This window comes from Falco punctatus, assembly GCF_963210335.1.
Source record: "Falco punctatus genome assembly, chromosome: 3".
NCBI lineage: Eukaryota > Metazoa > Chordata > Aves > Falconiformes > Falconidae > Falco > Falco punctatus.
Genome location: NC_137582.1, coordinates 40,167,121 through 40,185,325, shown reverse-complemented (window position 1 = coordinate 40,185,325; position 18,205 = coordinate 40,167,121). Strand labels below are relative to the sequence as shown.

The 18,205-nt window shown below is 40.0% G+C and overlaps 2 protein-coding genes across 4 annotated transcripts; one reads left to right on the top strand and one right to left on the bottom strand.

Moving 5' to 3' along the window:
• Nucleotides 1-392: 392 nt before the first annotated feature.
• ELOC (elongin C) lies at nt 393-15,106 on the bottom strand. Of its 2 annotated transcripts, XM_080381458.1 has the most exons (5): nt 14,970-15,036; nt 14,451-14,516; nt 6,513-6,573; nt 4,460-4,603; nt 393-1,795 (listed from the first exon to the last, which is right to left on the bottom strand). In XM_080381458.1, exons 3-5 carry the CDS (start codon nt 6,514-6,516, stop codon nt 1,605-1,607), a joined length of 339 nt encoding a protein of 112 aa, XP_080237584.1. In that variant the 5' UTR covers nt 6,517-6,573; nt 14,451-14,516; nt 14,970-15,036; the 3' UTR covers nt 393-1,604. The 2 variants fall into 2 exon arrangements, with proteins under 2 accessions (XP_080237584.1, XP_080237583.1); XM_080381457.1 differs by lacking the exon at nt 14,451-14,516 and having other exon boundaries at nt 14,970-15,106.
• A 105-nt stretch (nt 15,107-15,211) lies between these two features.
• On the top strand, nt 15,212-18,138 carry TMEM70 (transmembrane protein 70). 2 transcript variants are annotated; one of them, XM_080381453.1, is made up of 3 exons: nt 15,212-15,494; nt 16,289-16,400; nt 17,473-18,138. In XM_080381453.1, exons 1-3 carry the CDS (start codon nt 15,363-15,365, stop codon nt 17,919-17,921), a joined length of 693 nt encoding a protein of 230 aa, XP_080237579.1. In that variant the 5' UTR covers nt 15,212-15,362; the 3' UTR covers nt 17,922-18,138. The 2 variants fall into 2 exon arrangements, with proteins under 2 accessions (XP_080237579.1, XP_080237578.1); XM_080381452.1 differs by lacking the exon at nt 15,212-15,494 and adding an exon at nt 15,571-15,774.
• The last annotated feature ends 67 nt before the right edge of the window (nt 18,139-18,205 follow it).

Here is an 18,205-nt window from a genome sequence, read left to right as displayed (position 1 = left end):
AAATTTCATTTGTCGGGACTGAACTCCTCCACGGGCAGACTGCATAGTCTATGTAAGTTACTAGGTTTTTCCCCAAGAAAAATCTCTTCAAAGTTGTATTTCTGTTGGCAAACAGGTTTAGAGGAGAGTTTCAGCCCTCTAAATTCACCATGAGTCAATACATCAATAGAGGTCCCACCATCTGTCAATGGGATTTTTCCATGAAAGACCAAACCACTTCTTGATCAAAACAAAGCTGAAGCAGTGGCAGCTGATGGAAATGCTAACTACATTGTTCTTGCATCATTTTTTATGATGCACTAGATTTATTCTCATTTACAAATGATTTTGGCAGAAGGGTTCTTCAGGCTGCAGCTGAACCAAAAGCAACTTCTTGTCTCAAGTTTTTGGTGTTTTGTTGTTTTTTTTCTTTATGGAAACTTGTTTTGAACAAAGAACTGATAGCATAGGCAACTACCGGCAGGAACTACCCAGAGATGATGTGTTCCACTCTAGTAATATGTCACTCAGCGGCTTGCCAATCCTTTTCCCCTAAAATATTTGTAAAAACATTGGAAACACCTATGAAATTTATAAAACAGCTCCTTAAACATCTGCTTAATGCCCTTTCCTCCAAATATAAAAGACCTCCACCTTTCACGGTCTTTTTCTGTGGACAAGGGAGAGGTCGAGGAAGAGATAAAAGATAGGATAACTGCTGTCTTTTCAGTTGCTATGTTACAAAATTTATATGACTACCCCTCTAAAGATTAAATACAGACTTTACATAACCAATCACAACAATGGAAATAAACCATAACTGAAACCATATAAAAACCATATCGGGTCAAGTGACAGTACATTATGAATAACTTTATATGTTATATAGAAGATAATATACACAGATTGTAACAATTATTTTTCCCCTTAAAAGCCACTGTCAGTAGGATCACAGTTTTACTGTGCAGACAAGTGACTTAACTGTAACTACTAATGGGAAAAATTTAGATTATAAAAGAAAAATGTATCAAGTACACTGTTACACGTCTATACTATGATTTAAATTAAAAGCCTTAGGCATTCTCCTACATATTCCACTTTCAACCTAAATGGAATATTGCTCTCAGTATACAAACCTTAGGGAGGGCACTTCTAATCTAGTTAGTATTAACTATGCTAAAGGACAGCTATCTTACAAAGGAGATTAAGTTCAGATGTTTAGAAACTTTAACAATAAGAGAAAATTAGAAATCCTAAACAGCTACTCGTATTTAACTATAATTACATTTTAGAGAGCATTAGACTAAACTCCAGTATTTTCTATGGTCATTGTATTAAAGGAAAGTTCTACCACACCTAAAGGATAAGGCATAGCCATCTACTAATTGGCATATCTGTTTATTTGTCTCAAGTTTGTGAAAAGGTCCTTATTTGTGTAAGCAGCAAAACAAACTTCAACTGAATGATTGCTATATGCAAAAGGACTGAAGGCAATTGCCTCTGCAGTGAACTTTACAGTTCTCAACAGCACACACGCAACATGCTATCTGAAAAAAGTTACTAACTGAACTACATGTATTAAATACTGGAAAAAGTTTTACATTTTTTATTATAATTTATTTTATTTAACAATCTAAGAAGTTTGCAGCCATCAGAAGTTCCAGTGCAATTTCAGGTGCAATTGGGAATTCAGGAATCTCCGTAGAGCTGTTAGTATAGCGGACCTTGTAGGTAAAATACATGCATACTTTGGATAGGACATGGGATGGGATCTCTCTAAAATTCACCTCATTTGTTTCATTTTCTGCAAACTGTCCTGTAGAAAAAACAAACACGAGAAAACACAGAACACCAAACCAAAAGTCAGAATCTCAATTCACTGCAAAATGAAACATTTTACCATACTAATACAACACACTCTAAATAGACTTGCCTAAATCCCATATTCCCGAGTATTAGATTCTGCAGTGCAGAGCACAATGTGCCACATTCACAACCCCCAAGAATATTAAGATTCCCCTGTTACAAAATGTTTACTTTGGCTGCAGCCCACTAACAATATTCTGAACAACTACACCAGAAATGTAGGTTTAATTCTGATGCTTGCTTGATAGGTGCTCTAAAGTTGTAGTGTGCCCAGCTCTAAATGTCACAGCAACGCTTTAAAAAAAAGGTACCAATCCAAATTTCTAGCTGTCTTATCCAAGAAAAAAACGGTTTATAGATGTTCCATATCTACATATGCACACTTAGCAGTAGTCCCTTCTGTGACCACCCTAGTTTTGGATTTCCCAAGTCAGTTTCAGGTAGATTTGACAGAGGGTTGAAACATCAATGAAACATTAATCTGATGAGCTGTGAAAACAGGCAGGCAGGAGGGAGAGGGACGCCCTAGTTGTACTAGAGGAAAGCTTACATACAGTCCAACTTTACCCCTATTAAATATTGAAGAATTTATCCAAAGCTCAAACCTCAAAATACAAGTACATTTGACATTAGTTTTCTATAGTGCCTTTAGGCATGAAATATGGATGATTGGAAGTCATCCTGTGGTTAGTTCCACAGCCTTTCTACTGTTATCTTTGTCCCTCTTTCTCATTTCTCTGGACTTTCAACTCATTAAGTTGAAAGACATTGAAAGACACAAAGTTTCAACTCATTAGAGTTGAAAGACAATACAAAACCCAATAACACATACTCCATATTTATGGGACACTTGGAATGTTTGGTTCCCACTATTTCTATAGGAGTCCCTATTTAGTAATGTCTACACATTTATGTAGAAATATCTGCATGTACTGAAGCCAATCTGGCTTGAATTCTAGTACAGGAACAGTAGGAAGCAACAGAAGAAACATTAGCATATTGGCAATGTCACAGTACTGAAATAGAGAATGCTTACATCGCAGTGAAATTACGACCTACTGAAGTAGACAGCAAGAGAACTTTTCCTTGTGAACCCATTTATCTTGCTAGTTTTTATAGAAAATATTCTTGAATGCTGATGCCCTTACAGAGTCAGGTTTCTAGCCCTCTAAGCAGGGTACTTCGCCTTTTATTCCTTGACATTGTTTGTGGAACAAGTTCAGAGCAGGTCTTGTAACTACTCTTCCCCTTACGTGGCTGGAAGGCTGATACAGAGTGGATCAGACACAGACCTGCTACATTCTTGTCAATGCAACCATTACAGTGACATTTAGCAGAACAATAAGCTGAGAATTTTAATTGTTCAGTTTGCCCAACTATTACAAAGTAATTTAAAAATATGCTAAGCAAATGGATCTCTTCAGTAATCCCCCTTGCCAGAATCCAAAGGAGAACGTAAGAACGACCATACTTAAACCAGGGCTCTATGTAGCCTACTGCCCAAGTGACTGAAGTTAAACATACAGGATAAGGGTATGGAAGAGGGAAAGCACACACATTAACTTCTTCCTGTTCTCTCCTCCACCCTTTCGGTCTTTTAAGAATTAGACACTTCTCAAACCAGAGGTAGTCTTACATATGCAGTAACACATAAGGTTCATTCCATCTGTAAGATTATCTACCCCCATCTCAAACTTAAGCTAACTTTTGTCATTGAGCTCAGAAACTCCTTGCTCTAGGGTCTTGTGAACATGTCGTGGCCTAAACCCCAGTAGGCGGCTACGCACCACACAGCCACCTGCTCACTTCCTCATGCAGTGAACAAGGGAAGAGGAAAGGAAGAGTAAAAGCAAGAAAACTCATGGATTGAGATAAAAAATCGTTTAATAAGAGAAAGACAAGTGGAAGAGAAAGGAAACAAAACTACTGATGCAAAGGTAATCACTCGCCACCTCCCATGGGTAGACTGATACTCAGCCAGTTCCAAGCAAAAGATGGCTAACCTCCCTAAACCACTCTTCTTTTTTACTTCTGAGCATGACATTATATGGCATGGTTGTTTGGGTCATCTGCCTGGTCATGTTCCCTCCCAACCTCTCATACACCCCCCTATTTATTCACTGGGAGGGGGGACCAGTGAGGAGCAATGAAGGCCTAGACATTGTGCAAGCATTCAGGAATAGCTAAAGCATTGTTATCCACTTTGTTTTGATCACAAATCTAGAACACAGAACCATATGAACTGTTATGAAGAAAATTAAGTCCACACCAGCTAGACCCAGTACAGAATACTCTTAAGTTCCACCATGGAGGTGGCAACCAAGAAGTACCAACTCTTGTTTTTGTTTTGAACTTGACAGCTATACATTTCACCTAATACCCTCAACTTCTCATACCATGCGAAGCTAGTAGTAATGACACTAAGATCACTAACTGTCCTAAGCAGACAGAGTCCAGTTATATGACTGGTAGCACAATACCACTGGAAACAGGAACTAGGCAGGATCTTGAAAGGCTATCATTTATTCCAACTTTCTCTTACTGCATGATATAAATTCAAACTGTCCGAATGTGAAAGTAAAGGACATGAATGTACTAAATCTTTTGTACCTACCTGGTCCACTCAACATAGCTTTTATTGTTCCTGATGTTAATGCATGCTCTCTTTTTACAATGAACTCATGGCCATCAGAGGATATTAACTTCACATACATAGCATCTGGGCCCTCACACCCACCGTATGTTTTCTCTTCTCCATCTATAAAGGAAAACAGATTTGACAGTTTCAGAACACAATGACTGATTCACACCGCTAAGAATGCAAGCTGCAGTCTCTTCTATGACTATGTCTGCAGACCAAAGAACCCAATAAAACCAGAAGACAAAAGCATTTTGCATATTTGAAGATGACTCCAAAGTGCTCAGAAATCTGTTTTAGAGTAAACATTTTTGCAAAAGTAGGAATTTTTTATTAACATCTCTTCTCTGCCAAATTCTGACATGATTTCTACAATCTACATAGGGATGAAATTTTCCTTTAGACATTCTCAATTGAATTGAACACACTACTGCTTCCCTCCATAAGGCTACTGCCCTGTTTATCATACTAGTACTTTACTAGAGCTTATCTAAATACATATTTAATATTTAAAAGTAGACTGCAAGGGAAAAAAAAGCACAGCTTGAAACACAGATAAGAATAAAAGCAGTCAGTATTCCTGTACTGAAGAAATGACATGAAGTAAGAGTCATCGTCCCCCATTGCCCAGCCAGACCCAGAACTGTACAGTTTGCGCACACCCATGTTGTGACCTTTGGTGGAAAACAGGGAAAGTGCAAAAGCACTAAAACCAAGAAAATCTGGAAATCCTCCCCACAGCAGTTTTGACTGTGCTTTTCCAGTTTCCTTTTTGTCTCACTATATATTCACTCTGCTTCATTTCTCCAGAACTTACCAGTTTCTCCACCCTGCACCTGCCTTAGTTTCAACAGCATGCTCTCTGGGGTAGGAACCACTGACTACTTTGTGCCTGCACAGTGCGCACGCTATAGGACACCAACACACAGAGGAGACTGTCTCTGTAGCTGGTTGTTATGTTCTTGTAAACTCTCAAGTAATAAAGACTGTGCCAGTATTAAAATATTTCTGAAAAATGGAAAAAACCCACCACCCACCCCACTAAATATGCAATCCTATCAAATTCAAACTGGAAAGTAAATGCCTTCTTTCAAATACTGGATTTTCTGAGGGACTAATATAGCAAGCATTGCTAGAATTCTATTAAAAAATGCTTGAATTTGACACTGCATATAGAATTTGATTTTCAAAACAGTATTAATCTGGACAGAAAGTTAAAAATGAAACTCCTGGAAGTTCTTTCAGCTTGGAAACATATCTGTACACTTCTAGAAAAGTAATATACTGCCAGTATTTCGTGACTGTATGCTGAAGTATGGAAGATGAAACAGGTTTAGACTACAAACTTGACATTTGATTGTTAGTATTGTTTCTCCTTCTGAAAAAACAAAGAATAGAAATTATATTAATTATCTTAGAATAAGTACCTTGCAGTATCTTAGTTACCATGTAGTTATTGCCAATTCTGACAAAGCAGTGCCAGTGCCAAACATGCTAGAATACATTCAGAAATAGTATAGATAAAACCAGAACCTGTCCAATCACATTTCATAAATCAGTCATTTGTAGAGGCAGATACATTTTGTCAGATCATACATACAATGCTATTTATCAGAAATCAGTCATTATTATGATCTTAACCAGAAATCAAAAGGCTGACCTTAGTTAACAAACAAAAATATTTAAAACAGTACATAGTAAAATTTTCCTGTCCACTGTCTAAAAGTTTAGGGCTGTAAAAGCCTAAAGGCATCCTGGTTTAGTCTGTACATTTTCAGCACTATGCATATTAAGCAAGTGAAATTTATTGTTAGATAAATGCACTCTGAACAAGTCTTTCAACAAATCAACAGTCACTTGAGAAAGTCCTCCTAAAAAACATTTGTATGAAGTTCCATTAACTTTTAAAGCTACAACAGTGACAAGATCAACATTTAAAGTCTTCCAATCTACCTCCTCTACTCATGTAGGAGAGAAAATGCTTCACATTATAGGAAACAAAAGAATCCAAACTCTAAGATGAACTTACCCATTCTCTTCTTATTAAAAAAATTGTTTCTTTTCAACAGCAGCTTTTGCAATAGGAGTGTCTGAAAAAACACAAGAGGCAGTATTTTCAGTCAGCAGTACAATTTCTTAAAGTCAGCTTTAGTTATTAGCCTTTATGTTATCATAAATGCTCTTCAGAAAAGAATATGATAATACACCATGCAAGTTGATGAGCATTACATTCTGAAAATACTACTTTTTAAAACATATCTTTGCTGTCCGGAGATCCCCTACAATATTCAAGAAACTCTAAATTTTATCGTAGTTTGTAAAGAAGTTGTTCCCCTAAGCTTTTTGAAGACCCTTGACTATAAAGCCAGAGTTATTTCAAGAGCCTCACAATTTTTATCACTGTGGACACCATCCATGCTATGGTATCGGGGAGGTAAAGAAAACAAATCTTGCCACACTGCAAAAGGCACTTCAGAGATTTAGTGGTTTGTCTACAGGGAAAAAGAAAAGAAAAATAAAGTCTGAGAACAGTCCACTATGCTGTGAATAGATGAGTGGCTGGCCTGTCATTCACAGGGACCTTTACAAGCTGGAGAAAGGGGCCAAGAGGAAACCTGTAAAGTTCATCAAAGGCAAATGCAAACCCTTGCACCTTCAGAAGAATTACCCCAGGCACCAGTACCATCTGGAGGCTGACCACCTGGAAAGCACCTTTGCAGAAAGACCTGGGGGTGCTGACGGACACCACATTGGACACAAGCCAGCAATGTACCCTTGCAACAAAGGCGGCCAACAACACCCTGGGCTCTATTAGGAGTGTTGCCAGCAGGCTGAGGCAGGGGATCCTGCCCCTCCACTCAGCACTAGTAGGACATGTCTGCAGTGCTGGGTCCAGCTCTGGACTCCCCAGTACATTCCAAAATGAACTGAATCCTGCATAGGGCCACAGAGATGAACAAGGGATAGCAGCACCTGTCATATGGGGAGAGGCTGGGAGAACTGGGGTTGTTTAGGCTGGAGAAGAGAAGGCTCAGGGATCAGTCTAATCAGCGTATGCTGAATACCTGGCCTTCAACCTGTCCTTCCCAAAAGATTGACAGTTCCTGATACAGCCACCGTCATTTAGGGAATCCACTTCAAACATTTAATGTAGGTATTCACATGGTAAGTTAACCAGGAGCTTCCACAGCTTATAAACTGACATCCAGCTTGCTGCATGCATGTTTCACCTTGTAAATGAATCCAAAGAGTTAGAGAAATGGAAGCACTTATTTGCAAAACAAATCTGATGCGTTCAGATACAGCATATATTTCTTTATGCTGAACTGCATCTCTGTTGTGGAAGAGAAAACTTCAGAAGAGAGATTCCACCCACGTATCTGCTGCCCTGAAATTCCTTTCACATCGACAGCTACTCTCCAAACATTAACCGGGTACAAATCAATGAACTACTGTTGTGTGCCCACAGGTTCAAGAAAAGAGCACCAGTGATTCTGGGTGGCTTTCCAGCCGATATACGGGGTCAGGGGCAGCAAAGAGACTGTTAAGAATTCTGAAAATCCATGTTGTTGCTTCAAAAACAAAGAAAGAACAAGAGGCATGAACTGCAATTACTCACTAGAAAAGGACTCCAGAGAGGGAGGTGTAAAAAAACAGAAGAGACCACTCCCACCATCCCCTCCCTTCTCTCTGTCTAGTAAAAGCTCAGCAAGAAAAGCAAGCAAGTTGGGGAGGGAGCTGCAAGATCTGCAGGAAGTTTTACAGAGATCTCTGCATCTCTTCAGAAAATACAGCTCTTCACTATTGCCAGTAGCTTCACTTCTCAACAGCACTTTGGTGCTGATTTGTTCTATCTCCCTTTTTTCATAGCTACAAATATGAAAAAGTCTAAATGTTTCATCAAGCTTTCACAAGAAGGCACTTTGTTATGTATACTTAATCAAACTACATGCATAACCGATGGGTTTTAGTTGCCTGTGGAGGACTGAGCAAAAAGCAGCCCCCACTTACATTGTTGTCTTTGAAAATGATACTTAGTGTACAGAAATATCTTATAAAATATCTTCCTTCCCCACAGGTATAAGAAACACCTTCACCTGTACTCTTGCAGGTGAAAAGTTCCTGAGTATAAGGCACATTCAAGATGCCCTTTGAGAGTTAAGCTGTGTACACTGTCATAGAGATACCTTAAATCAAGTGTTAAATGCCTTTGCCGTTTTCAGTAATTCCAGGAACTCATCCAAGGTAATTATTTGGGTGCTGGAACAGTTGTAGCACAACACTGACAAAACCCTTCATTGTATTTCAACAGTTTGTAAATGGAAATTAAGCACTGTATTGGAGAGTACCTGTTGCTCAGGAACTGAAGGGATAGCTTACATTATTTACCTCTACTTTGCAGAAGAGGATCACTTTTGCCACCTCTTTCTGTAGCCACAAAACCCTTCCCTACATTCCAAGAGAGCAGTGAAACCGCTTCTGATTTATAAATAATAATTAAAAAAAAAACCCACACAGAAGAAGCGATACCATTTTGTAGATGTACTGGTGACTATAAAATGTGCCTTGGTTTACAAAACAATGCCACTAAATACAGGGATAGACAGGCTACTTGGAGGGAATGCAAATATATTCACACTTTCAAGGTAAAAGCATGACTTGCAGAGGCTAATACAATGAAGCTGAGGAACTGAAAAAATGTCTACACCAAAACATTACAGCTGTTCAAAAAAATCACAATGAGCATTTTAATAAAATCACATGAAATGTGCTATCATATGATTAGATAGGAAAAAACACAAAAACCAGTAGTTAACACTTAAAGAAAAAAAAAAAAAAAAACAACAAACGATCAGGCTCAGTGGTCTGAATTCAATTGTATTAAAAAGGAAAACCTGATAAAAATGCAGCAAGCATTAGCAGACTTAGGACATGCTTGACTAATCCAACACCTAAAAAATGAATCAATCATTTTCTTGAGAACAGGAAACTCAAACAAGATGCAACCTGGACTCAGTTAATCAACTGAGGTTAAATGAAATGTGGTAAGAGGGTAATGTTAAAATGAGAAAGAAACTTTCTGCAAGAATACAGTACCACATTGTAAACATGGAATAACTGGACTAGAAAAGCATTACTAGTTCCTCCAAAAATTATATTTTTTTCTTCTAAAACAGTGCTGCCAGGAAAGAATAGGTAGATGTACATGCCACAGAAGTGGAAAGCACTGCACCAAAAGGGGCACAGAGTATCACACACGCAAGTGACCCATCTTGAAAAGTAAAATACTAGCTGTCACATGAAAATAATTCATACGCAATGCAAGATTCCTGCACTTAGGGACACATACAAGCTTCTTTCATGTAGTCAGGGCTTGTCACTTGGGAGTATACTCATTTTGTGGTCAACTATAAACTGATACAGCTCTGTAGGGGCGAAAAAGAAAAGGCAGGGGAAGAGGCAAACGCACATCAAGGTTTTCTTTGCAACAGAGATAGGAAATACGAACATTGCTGCACACGATCAACAACTTGTATGGAATACAACATGCAATTCCAAATTCCTGTTTTCAAGAAAAAAGTTCTAATTACAAGAACTACAGAAAGGAACTACTCATATTACCAAAGAGCCTGTTGCATAAAAGAAAAATAATCTTGCACACTTAGCTCAGCAAAATACAATTGGAATTAAGATAAATATAACAATTCATTAAAAGGATAAACATCAAGAAGGAGAAGTATGCCAACATTATTCCTCAGTTTAAGTCCAACAAATGAACGTAAACAAAAAAAAAAATTAAAAAATCTGCTATTTCAGAATCCAAGTTTGGTTCCAAATATAGAACAAAACTAACACTCTATTGTCAAAAGTAAAAGATAGAGAAAGTCTACCTGCTTTTCAGAAAAAGACATCGTATGTTCCATTACATGACCCATTGACATGTAAGCAAGGGATAGAGTTTGGTTTCACTCACCTTCTATTCTGAGATGAGCAATTTCCAGGAAAAAAAAAATATCTAAAAAGATAATTGTAAATACTGTCAGGAGTACAGATTTACTCCTGACAAAATATGGATGGCAGAGAATACTGAAAATTCAGAGAGTCAATGCAACAAAAAAGGAGAGAAGAAAAGAAAATCAAGCAACCTGGGAAACCTTAAAAACCTAAAAAACACCCCAGTAATAACCTGTTAGCATGTATTGGTTCCTCTTCTGGATCAAGAAATGTTCAGTATGTCATGACACTTTGGGAAGATTAGAACACACTGCAGTTCAAAATTATTATTTTGTGAAAAGCATCTTCTTCCCAACAGCAACACTCATGTTACCAGTATCAACATGATCTTGCACAAGCCACAGCTTATTTTTTCAGTCAAATATCTTAATGGTTCATAAGCTGACATAAAAATAAGTGGGAACAACAGAAGAAATACACTGAAAAACTGGCACAGAAAACATGCAGTATTTTATTTATTTTTGATAAAAATCTCAATTTTCTGTTTGACATCCCCCAAACCCAGAAAAAAAGAACACACACAGAAAAGAAAGAGGACAGATGAAGGATGTAGAAATCGCTGCCACACAGAAGTTATCACTTGTTCATACAGTAAAAGGTAGGGAGGGAAAACTTCTGCACAATTTTTTTTTAAATTGATAATTGCATGTCCTTAAGTCTTTAAAAAATAGGTTAGAAACACAAAAGTCTAGTGACCCAGTATGTTCTCTCACCAGAAATTCTTTTCTTACAGTGTATTTTTGAATACACTATTTATAGTGAAACATATCATTATTATTTTTCTTCTCTATAGCGAAAAAAATAGAAATTACATCATTTGCCAAGACAACATGAAGAAAGAGGTTAAGTGATTTCTGAAGATGCCTGATAACTACCTACATTTTAATTACTTTTCCTGATTTTATAGCTGCCTGTCTTGTTTTACCAAGACTACACCAATGCAGCAGTAGGGAAGAGAACAATCCAAGTTTTCTGGACACTCAAACATTTGCCTTTTTTGTTATGTATTTCTGACCTGACTATTTCAGACTCCTACAAAGAACCACCAATTTCTGTTGAAGTACATTCATGATTCCGTTTCCGCTTCAAGAAACTTATATGGCATTTACCAATTAGGTAGCTCAGCTCCCTGCCTTTAATCTCAAAAAAGCACATATATTAGGCATTATTGTTCTCCTGCCTTGCCTCTTTAAAAAACAAACCAAACACAAACTACAAAAAAAGAAACAAAAGAGATGAGCAAAAACTGTATTCATCAAGAGAAAGACTACATAAAAAGGACATGCCATTTCTTAATCAATGACAGAGAATACAACTAAAACTAGCACATTTGGCACAGACACTTTCTAGCCAATCTCAAAAGGAAGCTCTTGCTGCAGAAAGTATAAAATTCTCATTAGATGTTACAGAACTGAAAACTTTTACAACTGGCTAGGATATTTACACCTACAAGGCAGAATAGAGCAAAGCATCATAAAACATGGTAATTAACCCACACAAGGCATGGTAAATAAACCAGCATACTTAAATATCTCAATTTCCTCCTTAAAACTCTAAGAAGAAATCCTATGGTATAGTGAATTTAGTTTGATCTCTTTCCTGCTTCTCTTAAGCACCACATGCAAGAAAAAAACCCCCAAAGCATATCCATCACCCTCCCACCTCACTCCCACAGCTGTGTGTTCATCTCCCAAGCTTCCACAATTTCCAGAATATCATTTCCTTGTACATCTTGTATGTCAATGAGACCAGAATAGACCCGAAGGATACGCACTAATTTAACTGGACACATGCAACCACAGTACAGATTCCAAAACCCCATTGCTTTATTCTGGTTACCACAAGAAAACTGAACCTATGCAATAATTCAAGCACTCTCATTCTCTGATCCCACAGAAAACACTTTAAAAATTCAGATTCTGGTTTAAGGAAACTCAGATGGCTTCCAACTCATTAGCTGTGCAATGCACACACGGCTTTCGATGCTTCAGTTGGTGACATTTCTGTATTTACACTATAAATTTTTGCAAAATATGGGGCAAATAACACAAATGCCTTCACAATTCCTAGGTTAGTTTAGAAGCCAAATGTGATGTTTTCTGAGTCACATTTTAGTAAGAGTTTATCAGTAAACAAAGGCTGTTGTGTGTTAAAACCATAGCCTCCTACTGTTCAGTCCTAAATTCTAGTCCTACTCTTGATTCACTAACTTGTTTAAAAATGACACTGCTCTTCAGTTTAGTATTCATTGTGTAGTATGCATCAAAAAAATAATGAAAATAAGGATAGACATATATTTAGAAAAAACATGAGGGTAAACTGGTACAGCACGATTTCCAAATCAGCTGATTCGCTATTACATACTTATGGGCACTAAAATTTAAATGTTCAGGGGTACACAGAAGTGTGACAGGAAATTATACTACAGCTGAATGCTAGTTAAGATAAACTGTAGATGAGGTAGGATATCGTGTATGGATTATTAATATGGATTTCACATAAGATGTTCTTTTTCTATCTAAGGAAATTTTCCTTTTCAGTAATTCCCAAGGAAGTTTAGGGGGTGGGGGGAAGAAACCCAAAAGAAAATCCATGGCCAGGGGGCTGTTACTGTTTTCTTCCTAATATACAAAAGCTTGTACTGTACACCTTTTGCCATTAGGGGGGAAAAAAGCTGCTAGTACAATGCAAAATTTTGTTGGGCATGTATTTCTGCCCTACTGTTATAAGCATTCATCAAAAAGTACTCTTATGCAAATTACCCCATAATGAAGATAATTAATCTTTGAACCTTTCTAGGTATAAGAAAAGTTGTCAAAATATATCAAAATTCCTTTATTTTAATCTGACAAACCCCATATTTTTACAACAAAACTTAAGGGTTTCTTGTAATATACCGTGAGAATTGCTAAAACACAGTAAAACATACAAAGCTAAGCATACTTTGGAAGGATATTCATTTATCCCCACACAAAGCATAAGGGACAGAAGCATGAACACAAATATATCAGAAAGAGAAATAAGAAGTTGAGAGACAGAAGAAGGTACTTCAGAGAATCAACTGGATCTCCTCACGACCAGTATTACGTCTTCACATTAAGACTACCTAAACCATCACACATTCTAGCATAAAAAAAGAAATCTCAAACAACCTTTCTCTGATACAAGAAAAAAATTAAGTGATTAAGTGCAGAAGGTTTCTAAAGATTATCTTAAAACTCCCAATGTTAATGAGAGATGTTAGTGAAAATGTTATTGGCATAATTTAAACACATTAGGAGGCAGATCTCAAGGTATAAGGTGTGTACTACATATGTGCAAAGATGGGAGCCAACGTATTACAGAAAAACTAATTAGCACTTACTCCCCTTCTAAGTAACTATTAGGTTAATAAACATTATTTCTCTCTCAATTATATTTTTTTCTCCTTAGTACAGCAAAAGGAGGAAACTGGAACACATAAGGGATTATTCAGAAATAAGTGCACAAAGTGATTCTTATTCTAACGGTCTCTCTTCTGTCTATTTATTACTTTTTTTTGGCTCGCTTCCAAACTGAACTTTTGCAAACAATCTTCAGCAAACTCAAGTAAACAAATGGCATATGGCTATCTCAGACTCCCTACAGTGCAAAGCTTAACTCAGAATCTACAGTATTAAACATCTTTATTAACATTTCTGCACATAGTATTACATAGTGTAAGATTAAACTGGTCATCTGAGTCAACTGGTAACATCCCATCACCTTTTCAGGCATATATATGAAACCATCAGCAACTTACTAATACTCAGGCTCCTCCTTTATGTTAAAGCAGAATCTCCCTCTGAGGAACACACAGTACTCAAAAGCTTTTTTTCTTACTACAGATAAGTGTATCACCATTTCCGTCAACCTTGCTTTGCTTATACTCGTCGACCATTACAGCTAAAGCGCGTTAACCAGCACTTCTCACCTTGGTATAACAACCCCTGGGGGTGCATCCTAAATTCTTTCGGCCTTATTCCCCTCTCTCTAGGGCCTGGCGTGGGAAGAGGGTGAACGTCGTTTGTGGCGGAAAAAGTTTAAGAGCGACATTTAATTAGAACACCATTCCGGGAAGCTCCTTGCCTGGGGGCGCCTGGATTTCAAGGAGACCACTTCGATCCCGCACTCACAGGAGGAAAACGCACCCTTCGCCACCGTCCCGGCGGGGGAACCCCGACCTGGCACCGCACCCTTCCACACACCTCCCGGCGGCTCCCCGCGCTCCCCCAGCCGCTCCACGTCTCCCCGCTCCGCGGCCAGCTCCCGTCCAGCGCCTCCCCCCTCCCCGCCTCACGGAGCGCGACGCGGAGGGCGAGGGCCGCTTCCCTCCGAGGGGCAGGCCCCGGCGGGTCCCCCTTCCCCATTTTCCACCCGCCGAGCCCCCCCAGACGACGACAGCAGCGGGGCCTTCCCACCCCCCGCGGCGCTAGCCCCCACGGCCACTCACTTGTCAGCGCCGCTCCCTCCACCCCGCTCGCAGGGCCCCCGCGGTGTCGGGCCAGCTGCCTCCCAAGAACTTCCGGTAAGGTCACGGGTCACTTCCGGCCCAGCGCGAGCGCTCCCCCCGCGCCCTGTCCTTGGCAGGCGTGCGGCGCCTGGCTCCCGGCATGCTGTGCGGGCAGGGAGTGATGCATGCTGGGGCGCGTAGTTCCGGGGAGCGGGGCCTGTCCGCCATGTTAGGAGCGGCTCGGGAGAGATGTTGAGGGAGGGTTGCCCGGGTGGCGCTTCTTGCCTCGGGGCTGACGGGACTCGAGGCGTCCGAGGGCCTGTCTTACCGGGCGGCGCCCGGGGCGGGCAGGGTGAGAAACTCGCTGCACGCGGGTCCTAACTGTGCGGGCGTATGGTCTCGGGTCCTGCTGCGCCCAGATGCCCCTACGAATGCAGTGCCAGTGGCATCACCGGGGATCCGTCTGAGAAACCCACCGCATCACCCGCGGGGCCGGGATGCTGCGTCGCCGGGTGGAGGCTACAGGCAGGTGCCTGGCGGGGGCGCGGTGGAATGAGGCCGGACCCTTCCTGCGGGCGGAACCAAAGCGCGGGGCTGCGGGGCGGCGGGGGCTGCCGCCTGGCGCACCGCTGCCCGCTCTCCTTTCGCCGGGTGCAACAGGACGCGGGCGGACATGCTGCTGCTGCTGCGGGCTGCCGGTTGCCGGCGCGCCTCCGCCTCCGCCTGGCTGCGGGGCGCCGCTCACCGCGGGCTGCCGGCCGCCTGCCGCCGGGGGGCCCTGCCCGCCGCCGCTGGGGCCCAGCAGGTTGTGTGTGTGTGGGGGGGGGTGGCGGTGAGGCGACGCGACGCGGTCCCCGCTCCCCAGGAGGAGCCGGCCGGAGGGAGGGCGGCGGTCCTCGGATTCGCGGCTTTTTCCTTCGAAAAAATGCGAATCTAAGGAGGGAACTGCGGTTCCCCTCAGGGCATACCAGAGATCAAAAGGAGACCTGGCAAGCGCGGGGGCTGTGAATGTCTCCCTGCAAAGCCCTACGTAAAATGATTGCAAGTTTAGTATTCGTCAGTGGGATTGCAAATATTTAGTGCCCATTTGGCATATCTAGATGGAAGATTACTAAATAGCCAAGCAGTATACTAGTTGGAGTTTGTGGCATGCTTTGTAGTATAACCTAATGTCAATCCCTAATTTAAGATCTGGGAATAGGTTCAAGGCAAGGAGAAGCTTTGTGTGTGTGTGTGTGTATATATGTGTGTGTATGTATATATATAAAGTGTAGATTGGTACTGATGTTCCTTGGCCATATACTGCTTTTGTCCTTCAGGTTGCATCTTTCCAAGGAGTGGCTCTTCGCAGCCTCTGCACATCCTCCCCTTATGAACACCCAGAACATGGAAGATTAGTTTATAAAGGAAATATGGCAAAGGCAGTGTTAGGTATGTGAATTGAAATGAGTTGTATTGCTTTTTGTATTTATTTAGTAGTGTTTAATAACTTTAAAATGGAATGTTATAAAGCTGAATGTTCTCTTTTCCAATGCTACTGAAACCTGGATACTCTGTACAGCAAAAAATGTTATGATGCTTGCTTTTTTCTTCCACACTTAGGTGTGCAGGGAGTTCTGTAGGTACAGTGCACCTCTGTAACCCCACAGCCTTCTTCTGTTTCTCTTGCAGCCTTCAGTGCGCATTACCCGACCCAGAAGCAAAGAAAGACTAGCTGTGCCTGCTATTTACATTCTGTATGCTTTCCAGCTAGACAGATATGATGAAATGAGACATTGTTGATCTTTGACTGGTTAATGTTACAAAGACCTGTTGAAAAGTAATCCATGGGATGTTTTCTGATACGGGTTTTTGAAATGTGTCTTAAAGAAGGAGGAAGTGTGGCTTAGTATGTTAAGCATCTTAGACTGCAGGTTCTCATGGTGGCATAAGGACTGTGGGTAATCCACAACACTGACTACTGTTTTTCAGACTGCATGCAGGATGGCTGTGGAGTACTTGCTAATATGGAATAACCTAGGTTTGTCAAGTTATGCATGGTGGGGGACCAAGCGAGCTTCTTTGTAACTCACACTGAATGTCAACGTTAGTCGTTGGTGAAGAAATTCCCAGTCATATCTGTGATGATTACCATTATGTGTGTCCATGACTGGAGTCAAGTTTCTTTTGAAATCAGTTTCCTATCTGTGAAGTAAAAGCTTCATAGGTGTCAGTTAGCTACATAGTAGCTAATGGCTGGTTTCATCATAGAAATAGAGCCAGCTATCAGCTTTGATAAACCCAACATGAACATATAAACAAACCAGAACACTGGCAAGACAGGGTTGAACTTAAAATGGTTTCTTTGTGAGCTTAAAAAAAAGGAAGTGGATTTTCAGTTACTTCAGCTGTTCAAGTAATACCATTGATATATAGTAGCAGAACATTATGTACTTAAAGAGAAAATTCTACTCATAAATATTAACTTTTGGTTCCTTTTTGTGTTTTGTTTTGTTTTATGTAGGTGTGAAGTTTTTCTCTTACTCCACCAGCGTATTCAACCTGTTCATGATGCCCTACATCATGCTCAAAACTGGTATTGGGTTTGAAAGTCTGGTTATACAAGCTGCGTTTTATGGGTTGATTGGATTTTTTACGTTTGTAACACCGGTTACTTTGCATGTACTTACAAAAGGCTATGTGATTCGACTCTATTATAAAGATGAAATGGACACATATACAGCCATTACATACAATGCAATCTTGGCAGAAAAAGCGACTGTTTTCCATCAGAAAGATGTAAAGATTCCTGACATCACCAAGATGTTTACAACATTTTATGCTAAAACTAAATCAATGCTTGTTAATCCAACGCTTTTCCCGAATCCTCAGGATTATAACCATCTCATGGGCTATGACAAATCCTTTTATTTTAACTTAGAGGAGGAAAAGGAAGCTGATGAAAGGAAATAATTTGAAGATAACAAATGTCACCATCATTGTTCGTGGTGCAGTGCTATATATGTGAAAGAATGTAAAATTTCTACACTTCCTTAAGTATCAGATAACTAGAGTTCCCCAAATGCATTTTGGAATGTATTTTAAAAAAACCCATTTTTTAAAACTTGTAAACAATGTGAAGGTTTCTTCAGAATTAATGACACAAAACAGTAAAAAAAATATGCTTCGATATGTGTTGTGCTTGGTTTTTTTTTATTGTTAACTATCCAAGAGGACTGTAAAATGCATGGGCTGTG